The 19,340-nt window shown below is 37.5% G+C and overlaps 1 protein-coding gene across 3 annotated transcripts in view; it reads right to left on the bottom strand.

Annotated features, from left to right (window-relative positions):
• Positions 1-19,340, bottom strand: part of LOC134539148 (rho guanine nucleotide exchange factor 11-like) — a 517,952-nt gene that overhangs the window by 98,931 nt on the left and 399,681 nt on the right. For all 3 annotated transcript variants that reach the window (XM_063380904.1, XM_063380905.1, XM_063380906.1), the window contains 2 exons: positions 18,231-18,468; positions 15,451-15,538 (listed from right to left, as the gene is read on the bottom strand). In XM_063380904.1, coding sequence (XP_063236974.1) covers positions 15,451-15,538; positions 18,231-18,468 — 326 coding nt within the window. The remainder of the gene's footprint in view (positions 1-15,450; positions 15,539-18,230; positions 18,469-19,340) is intronic.

The following is a 19,340-nucleotide window of genomic DNA, read 5'->3' as shown; positions in this document are numbered from 1 at the left end:
CTAAGAAAAAACTCTGGTACTACCGATTAGGTACTCTTCAAAAATACGAAAATTGCACCAGGAATTTAGCTATTACAAGCGCCACTGTCTCTGAACATTCCAAGTACTTCTATCAATACGTGGCCTGTGTATTATACCAACTTGAAAAAAATATATATAACTGCGAGAAAAAATAAACCCGCATGAATTCGAAATCAAGGCATTATGAAAACAAACTCTGATGCAATTTGCAGCGGAAGCGCCATTGAAATGCCGGCAAGTCAAAAAAACCTTCACTGTTATCGTGCACAATTGAAATATATATATATATATATATATAACAGTAGGTCGTGCGCACAAGACTTGCCCGTCATGTTTGCCAACCTGCCGACTCACAATAGCGCATAGGAAGGTCACGTGCTTGGTATTTCTGTTACGGAAGCACGGCGCAACAACCAATGAGATTGCAGTAGTATGCAATTTGAACGGGATTAAGGATCTGTTTATTATTATCAATAATAATCTGGGGAAAATGATTGTCGTGATATTACAATGCTAAGGTGTATGCAATTCCTGATTGAAAAAAAAAATTATTTCTATTACTTATACAACGTCATTAGCAATTAATAGAAATGTTTCGCGAGTAGAATGATAAACTACATATTTTTAATTAACGCAAATTAATTTATCTGTTAGCCCGGATCGTAGCCAGTTCAATGCAGCGGCGGCCCGGCTCGTAGCTAGTTCACTGCAGCGGCGGCCCGGCTCGTAGCTAGTTCACTGCGGCGGCGGCCCGGCTCGTAGCTAGTTCACTGCAGCGGCGGCCCGGCTCGTAGCTAGTTCACTGCGGCGGCGGCCCGGCTCGTAGCTAGTTCACTGCGGCGGCGGCCCGGCTCGTAGCTAGTTCACTGAAGCGGCGGCCCGGCTAACAGCTAGTTCACTGCAGCGGCGGCCCGGCTCGCAGCTAGTTCACTGAAGCGGCGGCCCGGCTCGTAGCTAGTTCACTGCAGCGGCGGCCCGGCTCGTAGCTAGTTCACTGCAGCGGAAGCCCGGCTCGTAGCTAGTTCACTGCAGCGGCGGCCCGGCTCGTAGCTAGTTCACTGCGGCGGCGGCCCGGCTCGTAGCTAGTTCACTGCGGCGGCGGCCCGGCTCGTAGCTAGTTCACTGCGGCGGCGGCCCGGCTCGTAGCTAGTTCACTGCGGCGGCGGCCCGGCTCGTAGCTAGTTCACTGCGGCGGCGGCCCGGCTCGTAGCTAGTTCACTGAAGCGGCGGCCCGGCTAACAGCTAGTTCACTGCAGCGGTGGCCCGGCTCGCAGCTAGTTCACTGCAGCGGCGGCCCGGCTCGTAGCTAGTTCACTGCAGCGGCTGTCCGGCTCGTAGCTAGTTTACTGCAGCGGCGGCCCGGCTCGTAGCTAGTTCACTGCAGCGGCGGCCCGGCTCGTAGCTAGTTCACTGCAGCGGCGGCCCGGCTCGTAGCTAGTTCACTGCAGCGGCGGCCCTGCTCGTAACTAGTTCACTGCAGCGGCGGTCCGGCTCGTAGCTAGTTCACTGCAGCGGCGGCCCGGCTCGTAGCTAGTTCACTGCAGCGGCGGTCCGGCTCGTAGCTAGTTCACTGCAGCGGCGGTCCGGCTCGTAGCTAGTTCACTGCAGCGGCGGCCCGGCTCGTATTTACGAGCAGTTGCCCAACAGCAGACTGGTATGAATCATGGTCCGTCGCCCACGTCATCGGTTTGTAAACACGCAACGAATCGCAAATTAAAGGAAGTATATTTTCCGATCCACCTGGTAGGAGACCTGCGAGTTCTCAGCCGAGGCCCAGTTAGAGGCAGCGCTTCAGCGGGAAGGAAGGCTCCTCAAATAAACTGCTGCATATGAAATTTACACTGTCGGTCGAGAACACGTGGCAGTGTAAGCTTTATAAATTCCGGAGGAATCGGGAACTACGCAGGAAGATACAATATCGCAATGTGACCGGTTGCACGAACCATTTCGTTCTTAGATAAGGACGCCCGATCCAATGATCTTCGATAAGGTGCCCAGGGACGTAACTAGATAAAGTCTCCTCCACCCGGGGAAAAAACTAATTTTGGTACCCTCACCCCACCTTTTTTTTAAACCGAGAAACCTAAAACCTATACAGACAAACTCATATCGCCACCACATAATTCACTATTCCAAACACGAATATTTTTGATTCAACTTAGATGCAACTAAATAGCTTTATTTGCAGTCTTTCATTTTGAATACATTGCAAGTTGGGTAGTACGCGAAAAAAAAAAATATCAGTTTCTTTAAAATGTATTTTAACGTAATACATTTATGTATATTTTAATACAAATAATTCAGTTCATCTGCCCTCCCACATAGGTCTGCGTTCTAACACTACGATTTTAAAGTAAATTAGTACAAATTGCTATGCTAGTTTAGCGCCCCCTTCCCTCCAGTATGGTTAGTATGGTTACGGCCCTGAGGGCGTTAACGTAATTAATAGAAAAATTGCCCTGACATTTCCATGACAAAAATTAGAAATTTTCCCTGACGAATTCTTAAAAACAATCCAACCTATCTCGAAATTTTCTGAAAGTAAGACAATTCGGCTTACATTATCCCTGCAGTTGTATTAGTTCAAACAGAAACTTACACACGCCAATTTACACCACCTAAAAAGTGTGGGTGATGGCATACCGGGGTAATGGTATCTCCCTCTGTCCACAAATTGCAATCACTGAGAAATTTTCGCCCAACAACGATGCCAGTATCCTTTGTGGCAGTCCCTGCAATGACATTTTTCGGCGTTAATGTATTTCGGCGTTGTGGTAATTCGGCGTTGTGGTATACAGAAGTTTTCTAGCTGTCGGCGTTGTAGTCAATTTGGCATTCGGCGTTATGGTTTTCAGCGTTGTGGTATTTCGGCGTTGTGGTATTTCGGCGCTGTGGTATTTCGGCGCTGTGGTATTTCGGCGTTGTGGTATTTCGGCGTTGTGGTATTTCGGCGCTGTGGTATTTCGGCGCTGTGGTATTTCGGCGCTGTGGTATTTCGGCGCTGTGGTATTTCGGCGTTGTGGTATTTCGGCGTTGTGGTATTTCGGCGTTGTGGTATTTCGGCGTTGTGGTGCGTCCCCGGCAAAGACGACGGTGTCAGTTCCGCGACGCACTGGTCGCCGACTGTGCTGCCCTTCATTGGGCGGCTGATCCGAGCCAGACCCGCGCCGACCTGCGCAGAGTTCCGCGCGGCACCAGACGGCGCGCTGAATGCGCCCCTTTGTGCGCCGTCCGCGGCTCCCCGCACGCACACACATGCCGGCACCGCGTCGCGTCGCGAAAACCAGACGCGACACCGGGCAACTTGCGCACGCACGTCATTGCTTTAGATACCCAACGTAGCGAAACTGAAAAAAAAAAAAAAATTAAACTTTCCTTCCTCGTCGACTGGCATCCCGCTACACTTCGACACCCATACAGTTCACGTAGCACTCCGCAATACGACATGCTCAGAACTACTAATACATAGGGGCATGCAGATTTCGCGAAAAGATTTGGAGACTAGATGAAAGTTGAAGCACTGCACCATCGTCTGTGTTTCGTGATTGGGCGAGTTTCTCCCAGGTACACATCGATTGTAACAACACCAATCACAGTGATCCAGTGGGGAAGCAAACGCGTCCTGAGTGGCTCGGTCAAAAACAAGGCGACGACTTCTCCCGCAGACGGCCGCCAATCACAAGGCAGAAACAGCTGGTGCGTGTAGGTATAACTTGTTGCAGTTTAATAGGCATTCAGATTTTTTCGCGAAAAATGCCTGCCCCTACTGATACATAACACATCACGTAGAATTATGTTTGCTATGGACGTGGACGTTTCAAAAATTTGGTTCCGGAAAAACTCGAATTCGGCGTGGCTAAGAAATGTTACCGATTATACCATTTGTAATTGTTTTCTAATAAGAGTATACGCAATTTTTGCCCAGGCATTTCCGTTAACACTCTGACGTCCCTAGAAAAAAAAAAGCAATAAACGAAAGCGTCTCAACATGAAAAATGATGGTTTCACTCCTAATATTGCATAATTTTTTCAAGTCATTAACTTTGTTGAAGGACAAATTTTACGAATTATCTTTGAAAGATTTGTGCAATGGGAGTGCATGACTTGATGTAAGCTTTTAGACAAACGCCATTACTAAGCACATGTATGTCTGTAGAAGAAAACTACATAAAAACAAAAGACAAAAAACTGTTGTCAACAGCAATTTTTGCTTAATTTGTGTTATTTGTCTTTTGGCTTTTTGTAGTTTTCTTCTACAGACATAAAACTGTTGTCAACAGCAATTTTTGTTTAATTTGTGTTATTTGTCTTTTGGTTTTTTGTAGTTTTCTTCTACAGACATAAAACTGTTGTCAACAGCAATTTTTGTTTAATTTGTGTTTTTTGACTTTTGGTTTTTTGTATTTTTCTTCTACAGACATACATGTGCTTAGCAATGGCGTATGTCCAAAAGCTTACAAGTCAAATTTTACGAATGTTTCAGTACATAAGCATTACATCTTACATGCAATGATATACTGCGAATAATGCATCTGGTAATTCATGTTTATCATGAACACATTTGAAATTGCCAATGATTTGATTTGAAGGTGTTAATTTCTTTCACTGTGCGAAAGTTTAATAAGAGAAAAAGTTATTCGTGTCATAAAAAACATCGTTTTCGGAGCACTTCACATCAACCCCACGCTTGCGTTGCGTTTATGCGTATTGCGTGTTTAAAAGTGTGTCTGCAAAACACGTATTTTACTTTGTGAGTCTTGCTTTTCTTGCGCAACTCACAAAACCCGATACAGGCCGGGTATAAAAACCACGCAATAAACGCAAGAGCGCAAAATGTTCAGAAATCACTTCAGAGAATCTGTTTATGAACTATATACACTAAGGTGCAATAGCGTAACACAAGTATCGATCTACTTCCAACTTTATTGCGTTCTGGCTTGTGTTTTCGAGAGCCCGAAAACTTTGAAAAACGTAGATGTCACAAAAGCCCTTGATGTTTATTTTAAACATAGACATAATTTTCACACTTGTTAAATTATCACACGGTGATAATAATAACGTTTTAAAATCAAATAATTGACAATTCCTTTTATTTTCGTTGACAGATATAAATTACCAAAAGAAGCCCGGGATAAAAATACGTTTTCTATCTTTAATATATATAAATCCAGTGTCCTTATGTTTGTTTCCAGTGAACTCTTCACCAAGTCAACCGATTTAGATGAAAATTGGCATTTATGTGTAATTTTTTCCAACTTGAGAGATAGGATGGTTTTAATTTCGATTAATGGTCTTAATAATTTATAATTAATAATAAACTGATTATCAATGTTGATTGGTGTTTAAGCCCGGGAAACAGTGGGTACTTCGTCTCCATGACAACGTTGCGTGTATTGTTGCATTAAGTTTTTGTCAAAATTAATTATTTTTAATTTTATTTCATTTATTATAACTGTAAATAAGAGATTTGGTCTCATTTACCCCCCCCCCCCCCCCAATTAATACAACCGTGCGAAGCCGGGTCGGGCAGCTAGTATACTACAAATTCGGCGACGTCTTGCGACTTAAAGAGTGCTTTATAAACGAATGTGATTTTCCACCGTTGGCTGCGTGTCAAGTCTCTCACGTAGTTTATGAGGCGAGGGCTTGACGCGGTACCTTCCGCCGGGAGAAGGCAATCAGCAGAAGAGCGCGCGAGAAACAGCGGAGAAAGAGGAAACCACGATAGCTCGCAAACAACACAGAAGAGTGACAAGGGGGGGGGGGCGAGGGGTAGGTCCGGACTGAGAGACCACAGGGGCGCGATAAACCCGTGTTTGAACAAGAGCTCCCAGAACACCCGACCGCAACAACCCAACGACGCCATTTTCCCCCTTTACGTTTTATCAGAGTTCCACGAAAAAAAAAAAAAAAATAAAAAAAAAAATAAACCCCATCGCTTCTCGATTCATACGCGGCAAATACAACATAAAAATTCTAAAAAACCACCGCCGAGTTAATAATTTTTAAACTCGGCATCCTCACGAGTTCAATGTAAGCTTGAATTCAGCATTTCAAAAAAGTAACTACTGGGAAACAAATTCAGGAATAAAATCTAAACTAGACAAAAAACCATAATATATCAATAAACGATACATTAAATACACGAGTTATCTATCATTGGTATCCGGTACTTAAAACCATAAAAAAAGACCACCTAGTAAAACACTCTACGTTGGTAAACAATTTTTCCCCATCTAGCTTTTACCATGATGTTATTTATTTTATGCCTTGACTATGAAGGCGGGTAATATGTAGCAGGCAATCTTTCACGTCTTCGCATTACACCGGGAGATATAATACACCCCACCCACCCCCATACAAATCTTAACACTAGCACTGTTTGCGGTAAAACATCCGTTACAATCATTCCAATTTTTTTTTTCAACAGATATGTCAGTCCTCCACACATGGCACACACCATAAAAGGAAACTTCAGTACGAAGTGCTGCTCTTTTAAACTAAGACAGAACGTACAATCGATTCTCGCAGCATTAAGCCTTCGGGTCTTTCAACGAACCATTTTAAAAATTGATCACACAGGTCTCACTGGGATCACGTTCCTCTCAGACCGCGGAAACAGACAATGCCACCGTGCGGACACTGGATATACGGTTACCGTTTTTCGTTTTTTAAACTGTAGTTTTAGACGAGTGCAAACTGCTAAAACGAGTTTTCTTTTTTTCCAGGTTGATTTTTAAGGCATGAAACTCCAGGTACAGATTCTTGAAACCACTCCAGAACCTGGCATGTCAACTTTCATCTTAATTTCTCCATAATATATTTTTTAGATTACCGCTCAAATCCCACAGTAGCCGTATGCACGACGAGAGGACTGCGCGCCAGCCCACAGCTTTGTGCTTACGGGCGACACCGCGCTAGAAGCACCAGCGAGCGTCGCACTTACCACAGATACGCCCCTGAATTAGGTGGGCCCCTCAGGAAGCCCGCATATTCAGGGGCGTATCTGTGTCGGCGAGGCGGGATGATAAGCGCGACGCTCGCTGGTGCTTCTAGCGCGGTGTCGCCTCTATGGCGCGCAGTATTTCTCGTCGTCCACGGTACAACTGTGAAATTTGAGCGGTGACCGTAACATTAAATTGCGGAGAAATAAATATAAAGGGGTAATGCAAGTCCTTTAAGTGCTTTCAAGAATCTGTACCGGTTGTTTAACATCTAAAAATTACTCTGAAAACATGCGTTTTAGCCATTAGGTATAACTCTTGTAAAAAAAAGTTAAAAAACTTAACCCGAAATCAAAAAGTACTTTTCGGCCCTCAGCGAACTCTAAAATGCTTTTCGTGAGCAGACCCCCACTCGGATATCTGGAGTAGTTTTCAAATCACGTTGTTTGTCCTGAAGCTCTGCGCACCGTGTGTGTGCCCGGGGTACCGGGAAGGGGGGGGGGGGGGGTTTTGACTTAACGCGAACTATTTTACTGAATAAAAAAAAAATGATACAGTTCAACGAATGAAAATTTTCACCGTCACAAGACAGGAGATCGCCATGGCCTGCAATATGTCGAGACCACCCCTCTTAAACCGCGGTCACATCGCGGCGATGTTTCATATCTCGCGTTCCAGGAGGGTGGGCTGGAAGAGGAATGTCGTCACATCCTCCGCTTCGCTCTTGTACGTCGGCGATTTGCCCGGGCGTAAACACTTGGGCAGCTGCAATGAACTTTTTTTTTTTACCACCAGAAATACCCCGCCGTCCCTCGAATTACTTCCGCAGCGTTATACGACAACCGTCAAAAGACAACGACCACAAAACAAGACGCAAAAACCGTTATTTATTAACCATGAAGGAAAAAAAAAAGCAGCAGCAACGATGTTATGGGCTATAAGATTCAAGGAGCGTGCGGTAGGTTACGGGCATGTAAATTGTGTAGTCTCATGCAGCGGGCATTACGAGCGCCCAGCACGTCAGCTGAACCCAGCAAACATTCCAACTGAACAAGTTCACGCAACACCGCGAGAAAGTGGTTCAAAACCCACACGTCCTGGGCTCACACTGGTTTACGTGAGACGTGGCAGGCTGTTTTTGAAGTGACAACGTCTAATAAATCGATGAACGCCGGCTGCACGCACGAAAAAGGATGACTCATTGTCCCGTTACGCTAATTGTACGCTTGCGCCGCATATATCTCTCTTCCACTCGATTGAATCAACCATCGATTTGACTTTTTCGAGGCACATTAAACTTGAAACACTCCCATTCGTTTCCTACTTTTCCTATCATCGTCCTATCCTTAACAGAATAACACAGATTGGAAGAAGTTAAATAGCAAACATGTATAAAAGTTATAGTTAAAATAATCTGTTCGTTAAAGTAATAAACATATTTGAATTAATGAGTGCAAATAAAAGTAAATTTATCAATTAAATTGTAGATTTCATTTCACTCATTCTTTGTATCCAGACAAAATAATGATAATTCAATAAAAATTATTCAATTTTATTCATTAAAGTATGCAATCATTTCATCAATGTTTTGTTATGACGTTGTCACGTTAAACTATCGTTCGTAAACCGACTTTACAGACAACCAATTTTTTCAAAATTAATATATGCGTTACTTAATAATACTCTCTCTTGATGAGACTTGTACAGAAATATGCCAGTTTATATGTTAAGCCAAAACATTTTCTGAAACGATTTACACGTGATTTAAATAGACAAGTCACCAAATATTTGTATTCAATGAGTGATTATAAACTCAAGTGAGGCATATAAAAATTTGCCAGTAATCGAAAGGCTCCCGGAAATGACAGTTAAATGACTTTCAGCTTAGCACAGTTACTATGTCTGGACTTAACATGACAAGTCCTTCAGTTATGTTACTCTTTAGTGACCTGTAGACACCTTGGTTTAAATTGTTATCGCTTAAAGTTTCTAGATTTTTTTTAATGGCATGCGATAATTTTTCTGTCCATTCACAAGTGGGTAACTAAGTACAAAAACACCAGCTGTATAGTTCTCTTTCTAAAACTCACTACAATGCAAGTCACCTTGACAAACTTAGCCACAAGTTGGCATTAAAAAAGTGACATGTACAGACACAGAATAATACTAGGCCATACTTTATTCACTGCATGAATAGAAGAGGGACAATTGCCACCCCAAAACTGATGATATGTATGTATTCAAGGGAAAAGTATCTGAGTAAGAGAGCTGTATATTAGTACAAGATTTTTACTTACCAAATAGCACCCGCTAATTTATTTGCAAGTAATTTTATAGCACACGGTAACCTCCATTTTATTAATGAAGGGGAATTTTTTTAGTGTACATGTTTTACACAGGTGCAAGATTCCTGTTATAAGAAACATTATCACACTATGTTGCTTACCTGCAGACAATTGTTTTCCATACTATAAAACATGTTCATAAATTTGATTTTAAATGGCAAGTAAATCTTAGCAATCACTTCTGGAATAAAATTATTAAATCAAGTTTTTATATTATTTTCTCGTAACCATGAATTTGTTTAGCATTGACTGTTTTAGAATCATTTAGTATATCATGAAATTACACCTCAAAGGAAATAAAATACAAATAATGGTAGTTTATTAATGAAAAATCATACCTCCAAAACTAATCCACGAAAATCATAGATTAGGCATACTAACAAAAAAAAAATACAATTTTTCTTTAACACTTTCTGAAATTACACTCTACAGAGCAAAAATAGGGTAAGTATTGTTTCGTACACAAAACACATAATGAAGAACTTATTTTATTTAATTAATGTATGCTCAATCATTTATGACATATAATTCCAAAAGTTGTAAAAAAAAATCATGCTTTTGCATATTATAGAATCCAATGAAACAGTATAAGATACATTCCTCTTCATATACAATCAAATATTTTTTTTTAATTCTCTGCCTGATGAAAAAAACAGAAGGTAAAGTATTTGTAATCTAATTTAAAATTAAGTAGCAGTATATAATCATTTAAATTTCATCTGTGGGTAGTTTTGTTATGAATAAAAATTTATACATACTTAGCATTTTATTGAATGTAATGTATTGTTTTAATTGATTACTTTCCAAGCATCTCCATTGAGCTGATCAACCCATCAAGTTATGACGAAGTGAACAGAGACTCTAAACTAGAGAATAGTTCACTCAAGTGTGGAGTTTACTGCACATGACAGGATGAGAGACAACACTTTTTTGTTTTATAATTTCAATACATATTTGGCAAGTGCAAAGAGCATAAAATCACCTATCCCTATTTGGCAAACACTTTACTGTGAGACTTAGCTCCTCTGCAATCTAGCAGGTTTCTTTAAATACAGTTTATTAGATAACCCTACCAGAAAAATAAATATTCCGCTATTTATGTTTAAAAACACTGTAAATCAAACACCATTTTGAAACTTGGAATTAATTGTCAGTGATCATCATGGATTTGCAACACAACAGACAAGCTTTCAAAAGAAAATATTATAATGTCTCAAATGTACTTTTATATTTACTACAGCATCAAATTATAGTATATATGTTTGGCACAAACATACCAACACAAGGGAAACAAGATGTATCTTCATATCTTTGATAATCTATTCAGAAATTGAGATAACTGTTTGTTTATAAAAGATACCATGTATTTTACATCTATTTTATGCCTTTTTTAAAAATATGTTATTTTTGAATATGCCTAAATATTTTTTATCCAAAGTGGGAAAAATTGTTTTTGAATTTAAAGTGACAGAGCAAAAAAAAAAAAATAAATAACAAGCTAACCTTTCACCCAATTGTTTACACTTTAAATTTCAGTAACAGTTTAAGGACATAACATATCCAATGAACAGCATATAAAAGGCCAAATAGTAAAACATAACATATGTTAAAATAGTTTCAATTATTTGAACATAAAAAATTAAACACCATATGCCTGAATAATTTAAACAATTAATTAAACATATTTAAAGATTGTTCTGATTTTTAAATTTATTTTGACATTTTAATTTCTTATAACTAAAAAAATAATATATGTTTTTAAGGATACAAGGGCTTAACTCTGCTATGCTCAATTAGTTTAGTCTTATGTATTCATTATGCTGTGAATCCAAAATTGAATATGTTAACATATAAATGAAAAACTAGAAACATTCTAATGTCTTGGAGCAGTGTCTGAGGTACTAATGGTAAGGTATTGAGTCCAATACATGGGTAACTTGTCAAACAGTTTTACAGTGGAGAAAGCATTTGGCAATCTGAAAACAGTATCCGCGGTGTTTTGACCCCTGTGTTCACAGTTCGTCAGTTTTCATTGCGGCAGTCGGGAAATCTACAGGTAGAGTTACATAATAAATGGGTTCACTCTGCTCTAGATAAAGTGAGACAGAGATAGGCCTGTGAGAAGCTTCGAATAAGAGAATCAATCAAAGCTCTTTTCAATATTCAATTTGACTTTCCCAGGTTATTTGCTATTTATTTTCGTTTTATTTTAAGTTTCGGTTGCGATTAGACCTGTGCGAAACAGTTTTTTTAGGTTTAATACAATACAAATAGATTATTATTCATATTCAAAAATTCAAAGATTTGTACAGGCCTAGTTGTGATGTAAAGCTTCGCATTTGATGTGAAAGATTGTCTGTGTTGTATTACGTTTTACTTGAATAAAATTGATTACTAAAAAAAAACACCCAAATATGCTTTTATGAATGGTTAATATTATGTATGGTTCCTTTATAAATTTTATTGAACATCACTCAAACGATTATTCTTTTTACTTCAATCCTGCATTTTGTAAAGTAAGTGTAATAAAACTTCACCGAGAACAATACACGCAATTTGATTTGACTTCGCAAATATTTTAAACATTCAATTTGATATTCGCTTTGCATCAAGAAATTAGTATTCGTACAGTCCAGGTGTTGCAAGGAACATTCTGTCCTTGACACCTTCAAATTATTAACCACTAAATTAACAAACTAATTATCGACACACGAAAAGCTAGTATGGTGCTACACGAATCTTGTGTTGGTTTCGTTCATCACACCACAATTTCAGCTGTTTTGAGTCTAAATGTTCCAGACAACATCCGTCGAAAAATCTCTCACCTTATCTTCCAGCAGCATGTGCAACGAAAGATCTATAATTTATCATTTATAAGTTATAGCAAATTTCTTGATTTCATTTGTTTCCAATAAACTGCTTTCTTGCATTGAAAAATGTCTGCATTAATCCCAACAACCAAAAAACTGTCTGGAAAACTTGCCACCACTTAAATGCCACAGTTGATTTTCCATGTTGAATTCAGTTTCTACTAATGAGTTGAATAATATTTACAGTTACTTATAATTAATAACATTTTAAAGTCACAGAGTTTTGCATTCCAAGCACTCATAAAAAAATAAATATTTTAAAGTGTATGCAAGATGCAAGGCTATATTCCACAAATCTAAATAATAATAAAATATATATATATTTTTTTTAAATGTAAATTTAATTAAGGGCCACCGTGGCTTTAAAAGTTATTAATAGGTATATGAAATACTATGTCCCAAGTATTTTATAGAATTTCTGAACTTTAACTGCAATTAAAGCCTAGCTAATGTATTACAAATCATACAAATTAAAATGCATTCAGTCTCACACATTGCTTCATGGCACTAGACTAGCTGGTCTTTTTTTTTTTTTTTTTTTTTATCTCTGCTGATAAGCTGATAACACAGCAATGACCGGGTTGAGGATTGTTTTCTCAAACAATTGAAATATGTAACTTATTTATTTAATTGTCATTACCAGTGAACAAAAAAAAATTGTTTAGCAGCTTGGTTTTTTTATTTGGATTATTAAGGAGTTTAAAATCAAAAACATTTGAAGAAGCATATTATTAAAGAGGGATTTTTTAATAGTGAAGCTATAAATAAAAAAGATTTAAAAAGCTTTAAAGGCAAGTTTTGAACAATTTTGACTTAAAGCTCTGGTCAACTTATGATTTGTTCACTTTCTGTCACGTGTAGATTTGCCAGTATGAGAGAGGTTTCACATTATGTTCGAGCACACATTTAACCTTATTTAAAGATAGGGAGCAGGCCTTATTTAGTTTCACTAAAGAATGTGATAAGCAATAACCATCCTTTTACAAACTGCATTAAGCATTATCACTAACACATTTCAGGTATAGTTACTGGCTAGGGAGTGGTATAATTTTTTTTTAAAAGACAAAACTAACAGAAAAACTATGGAGAAATGGTTCCACCTGCAGATTGAGCAAGGTTGTTTTACTCCCCACCGTCATAGCGACGACGCGTCTCCGGTATCACAGATGAGTTATAACGCCCACATGGAAATATGAGCACGAATCCCATCATCATAACTCTCCCACCACCGTTACAGCTTCATACCTAAGATGCTCGACATTCAATACTATGCAGAGGTTGGCAGTGAATATGCAGGAAGGATGTGTTTCGTTTGGCAGTTAGTGTATCTGCTAGCAATTTACAGCCAGTAGGAAACTACCAAAACAAAAAAAAAAAATTAAAAAAAAAAAAAAAAAAACTGTGGATGTTCTTAAAACTTAAGTCTTTACATTTCTATCCTATTAAGCAATTTACACAATTATATTCAATATTTATATAATTATGCTTTGTACACCTACTGTTTATTCGTGAACTGAAAGTTTTATGGACAATTATTTGCACCGCAATACACCCGTTATAATATAATGAGCTAATTTAATGTGTATCGGTTATGATTAACACTATCTAATACGCTCGATGAATGTTTTATGAAAATTTGGAAGTTTGAAGTTTTTAATATAAGTATTATTTAGTCATCTAGTGAAACTTATTTACAGTTTTCCTTGATTTGGTTTTCAATGGACATTTGTTACTTATAACATTGTGATGAAACCAAAGAACAAAAGAAAATATTAAAACTCTTGCTACTCAACGTAAAACATTTTAGACTAAACTGCTTTAATCATAACTGGGTAATTTTCGTTACCTGTTGAAATAAGTTTGCCAATTTGAAAGAACAGAAACAACCCAGTGTGCTCAACGTCCCATTTAAACTGTTTAAAAACAGTGCTGTTTTATTAAATTACATTATGTTTAAAATTTGCTTATAGGAATTTATTTTTGTGCACTACAAGTATTATTAACACTGTTAATGCACCCAAAAAATGTATCAGATGAATATGCTGATGATAAAATTTACTAATTAGCATCTTGAAATCTTTAAACAGTAGAACATGAAATCGGTATAGTGACTTGAAGAAACTGGAGTAGACATTATTGTAACTGTAATGTGTAACAACCAGAAATTATAGGAACGAAAAATACCTTTTTCTGAATTTTATTATACTACTATTTTGATGTTAAGGATGAACACGGAACCTTGTAACTCTATGTTAAACACTGTTCTTAAATTATTAACATTTTATCACACTCCAAAGTATTTTATGGAAGCCTTTGTGTATAAAATATGTCGCAATATGCAATACAGCAGGAGCAAACTTAGCCACCTATGAATTAGTTGTCATCTTGTCATATTTAATTTTTACAAACGAAAATATTTTATTTCATAAGGAAAGCCTTAGGAAAAATTCACTGTTTTAGAAATTAAAAAATGACATGCTTGTGTTTTACACATAATTTTTGTCAAGAATAATTTATTGAGTAATTTGATGTTATCTTGTTAAAAATAATACATTTTGTTGTTCTGACATTTTTTATTATTTAGTATGAAAAATTTAGCTTGCCTGTAGATTTTTTTTAAATACGGCTAATTTTGGCAAAATTGTATGGTTAAGAATAATGATTAAAAAACGATGTCCTACAGAAAAATACAATACTATATATTTGTGTCACATAACTATTAGTGGAAACGAGTAGTTTCGAAGTTTGTTCCGAGATCAACATAGCTTTTTAGATCCAGCATGTATTGTGTCTACTTCATTTCTGAGTGTATAGAATTGAGGCAAAACATTAAATTTGTTGAGAATATATTATTGAGCAAGTCTGAAATAATTATTTTCAGTATTAAATGAAAGAAAGACAAGTCGGTTGTATGACAGGGTTAAATAAAACGTCATGTACGGCAGGCGTGTCATAGCGACGATACCTTAACGAAAGACAATTTTCAATCCTATACTCGCTTTTAGTGAGAAAGCGTCGTCCTTATGACAGGTAAAAAATAGAACCATGCTCCCTGCTGATATCTCCACTGAAAAAACCAAAAAAAGAGGTGGTCTTTGCAAGGCCATTTCGAGAGACCTATTATTTTTTTTTAAATAGAAAAATGTGTTTAGGTAACACTTAGAAATATTTAGTAAAGTTTATTTTACAGTTTTCACTTTAGAAATGAAAAAAATGAAAACACACACTACAATTTCCCCCACCACATGCAAAAAAATAAATATAACTCACGTTTTCCGTTCCGACGACGATGTAGCGACGAGATCATAAATTTGCGCGCCATTTGTTGACGTGTTTACCAGGTACAGAGCTTTTTTGTCTGGAAAAGAAAAGGCGCCACATTAAAATACTTCAATTTTAGTGTAAACTGTAATGTGGGCTCTATGGACTTCAATGGTTATGTGATAGATGATTTTTGATGAAAGTATAAAATATTTACGGAGCTAAAAATAGTTTCTTGTTTTTTTGTATGTATAAAATAATATGTAAATTGAAAAAATTTCTATATGTTTGGGGGTAAGTATATGTACGAATTAATATAAAAAAATTGGAAAGATTTTGAAAATTTTGATCCTTTCAATTCTGATTCTCAAATACGCATTTTCCCTTCTAAATTTTCAATAAATACGGTATAATCATTTCAATTAAACAAACCACTCTTGTGTGTGTATGGCTCTCAAATGTTTAACTAAGTCAAAAAGATGATTTGGTTACGAGTTTAACTAGCAAAATTTCTTATCTATACCAAAAATGGATATCTAAAATAATGACTATTCACACAACCCTTATATTTCAAACAGGTCCGTTCAATATATGTTGAATTAAACTCCACTGGTGGAGTTGTGCATATAGAACATGGTCAACACCTTAAAGAGAAGAGAAGTTGGGTCTGTCACCTGGAAAATATGCTTACCGGCACTGATTAGCCAGTTAGAAGTTTTTATGGATTTTTAGGCAAAATTAATTTTTAGAACAGAAGATTTTGGTTTTTTTTTTTTTTTTTTTTTTTAATGAATTAGGTTATTCATTATGATGGCAAATTATTAAACAAATATGACCCTTAAATGTTTCACGAATCTTATTTCACCAAACAGTGCCAATCGGACTGATACATGAAACACTTTTATATGTTATAATGAATTGTAATAACCATGTTTTAACTATTAAGAACAAAAAAAATAAATCTTATCAGTATTTCTGTGTTTGAAAAATATACTAACGTCATAATGTAATAACAGTTGCAAGTTTAAAAAATTTAAATAAAGAACCAATTTCAGGACTATTCCAAAGACTACCTACCTATAGACATATATTTTTTACAATTTATTTTATCAAAAAGCGATTTTTAAATTTTCATACATAACCAAAATTTAAACATTAAGTAAATGCTATATGACATATTATTATTCAATTTGAAGGAATGTACAGATTCTTTTAAGGTATAACGAAACTAAAATATTTTTAGAGATAACATCCACATGCGATTATAATAAAATATGAGTCAACAAAAGGCTGTTGTAAATTAAAGTCTTGTGTCCTCCAGTGCCTTTACTGTTTTATTTTGGGATTTTTTTCATTACTTTTAAAACCAGTTCCTATGTTTCCTTAATTTTTTGTGACTTGTGGGACAAGTCATTCAGTTTCCTTAATTTTATTTGACTACTCCCTTCAGGCAGGGTGGCCACTCTTCTGGGATAATAAAATTCCTGGTTTTTTCCAGGTTCTTTCAAGGGTGGTTTTTATCAATATTTGCATACAATTTGCATTTTTGTTACACAAAGCACACACAATATGATGTTTTATTGCCGTTAAACAATATACAACTTAACTATAGGCTTAAAAATTAAATCAATGAACTTGCTTAAAACAAAACCTACCACCAACAAAAAATTTATAATCTCACGTCAAAAAAATTACTTGACACCAAACGCACGTGTTTTGCCCCTCTTGCGTGGCTGGCTAATGCTTTTCTTCCCATCCATGCTACCGATATAGATTTTAACATTACAGAAATTGCAAATAGCGTTCGTCCCGCACTTTGGATCTTTCTCCACCCATTCAAACTCTTCCGTACATTTGTCATTGTATGTGGTGACCGAACTCGTTGACATTTTGATAGTCTGCGCCAATTACATGTTAGATTAAAAGATTCAAAACAACGTCCCGCACAACTAAACTTTTAAAAAAAACTCGAGAAAAGTATCCGTGATACCGTGACGCAACATGAGTGCAAAGTAAAAACAAATATACATACAAAACTAGTGCTACCAACATGCCGTGCGAGAAATTACTACCATCCTACAACAACATTTTCAGCCAAAATGCTGTTGCTTTTGAATACAGAAACATAATAAGTATGGAAGTCTGAATTGTTAACGGTTTCTTACGTACTACAAAAGTTTTTAAATGCAATATGAACAAATTAACTTTCACAAAATATAGCACACGAGCACACTGTCGTGCTTCGACGGGTGGTGAACGTGCTCATTTAACAGCCGTATGTTATTGTGATCGTTACTTCATAAAAAAAATTCCCGGTTCTAATAAAAATTCCTGGTTGATTCCAGGTATTCCTGGTTTTTTTTTGAAATCCTGGCTATTTCCCGTATTTCCCGATTTCCCGGTTGGCTGGCCACCCTGCTTCAGGTATGTTAATTTTTTTTGTAACTTTTAGGACAAGTCCCTTCAGTTTCCTCAATTTTATTTGACTACTCCCTTCGGGTCTGTTTATTTTTTTGTAACTTTTAGGGCAAGTCCCTTCAAGTTTCCTCAATTTTATGTGGCAACTCCTTCAGTTCTGTTAATTTTTTTCGACTTCCAGGACAAGTCCTCAAGTGCCGAGTTAACTACATTTGATGGTGGTTAACTACATTTTCGCGGTGTGTACCACGACGATATTTATGCGTTAGTCCAGGCCCGCGTTCGGGTCGCAGATTTTGTTTTTTCTATTTGAAGTCCCTCCAGGTTTCCCTCACTGTTCGGCGAACCCGAGGGGAAGGTGCCGGACTCACCGGCGGCGTTGGGCCTGACGAGCACGGTGGACACCTTGATGACGGGCGAGAGGGTGGGACCGCCGCTCGGCGAGTACGTGCTGTAGAACTTGAGCACGAACTTCTCGTCCTGCTTCTGCAGCAGCAGGATCACGTCGTCGAGCAGCAGGACGTGCAGGTCGACGCACTTCTGCCGGTTCGTGATGCGCCACGACAGCAGGCCCTCGTGTATCAGCCGGTGCTTCGTGATGTCCAGGTTCTGCAAGCCGTCACACCGGGGACGCCGACTTTCGAGCGAGGTAAAACAGAAATCGCAACTACTCAAAGTATTTTAACTGGGTTGATACCCGTGATGATTGCATGTTTGCAATACATTATTGCATGTTTTAATCACAATTTTCAACCTAGAATTTCAAGTAAGGTTCATATGGTGAACTATCTATAAAAGGTAAAAAATGTCAAAATAATTAAAAAAAAAAACCTTTTTATTTATTTTTCAATGTTGAAAAGTTATTTTGGAATAATGTGAAATGATAGAAAGCTGTTTCAGCAATATGCAGGGGCAGGCATTTGAGTCACACAAACAATCTGAACCCATACTGGACTGCAGCAAGGTATACCCGCACCAGCGGTTTCTTCCTTGTGATCGCCGGCAGTCTGCGGGAGAAGTCTTTGCCTTATCTGACGCAGCCAGTCATGATGTGTTTGCTTCCGCACTGAGCTACTGTCATTGGGGTTGTTAACAACTGACAATGTACCGGAAAATAAATCCACCCAATCACGAAACAAAGATGTTACATTGTTGTACTATTTAAAACGAACCCCTCAGAATCTTTTCGCGAAATATGCATGGCCCTTGTAATTGGTAAAGGTGGTCTATCAAAAACACTACCCTGTTTTATAGCATAACCATCGCACCTATATTTGAGGGCGTCAAAAAATCTCACGCGTAAACGTTGCATGATGTTTCTGGTCTTGTGATTAGATTCCAAGTGCTTTGTGTAGGTATTTTTTTCCATATAAAACAATGTATTTTAAAGCAGAAATCTAATATTTATTCAGACATTACCACTTACTTATTTAATTAATGGAAACACGAAGTGGTATGATCTGTAAATTTTCTTAAGACTT

This window comes from Bacillus rossius, chromosome 14 (genome assembly GCF_032445375.1).
Source record: "Bacillus rossius redtenbacheri isolate Brsri chromosome 14, Brsri_v3, whole genome shotgun sequence".
Lineage (NCBI taxonomy): Eukaryota > Metazoa > Arthropoda > Insecta > Phasmatodea > Bacillidae > Bacillus > Bacillus rossius.
The sequence above is the reverse complement of the archived record's forward strand: the minus strand, read 5'-3'. Positions and strand labels throughout refer to the sequence as shown.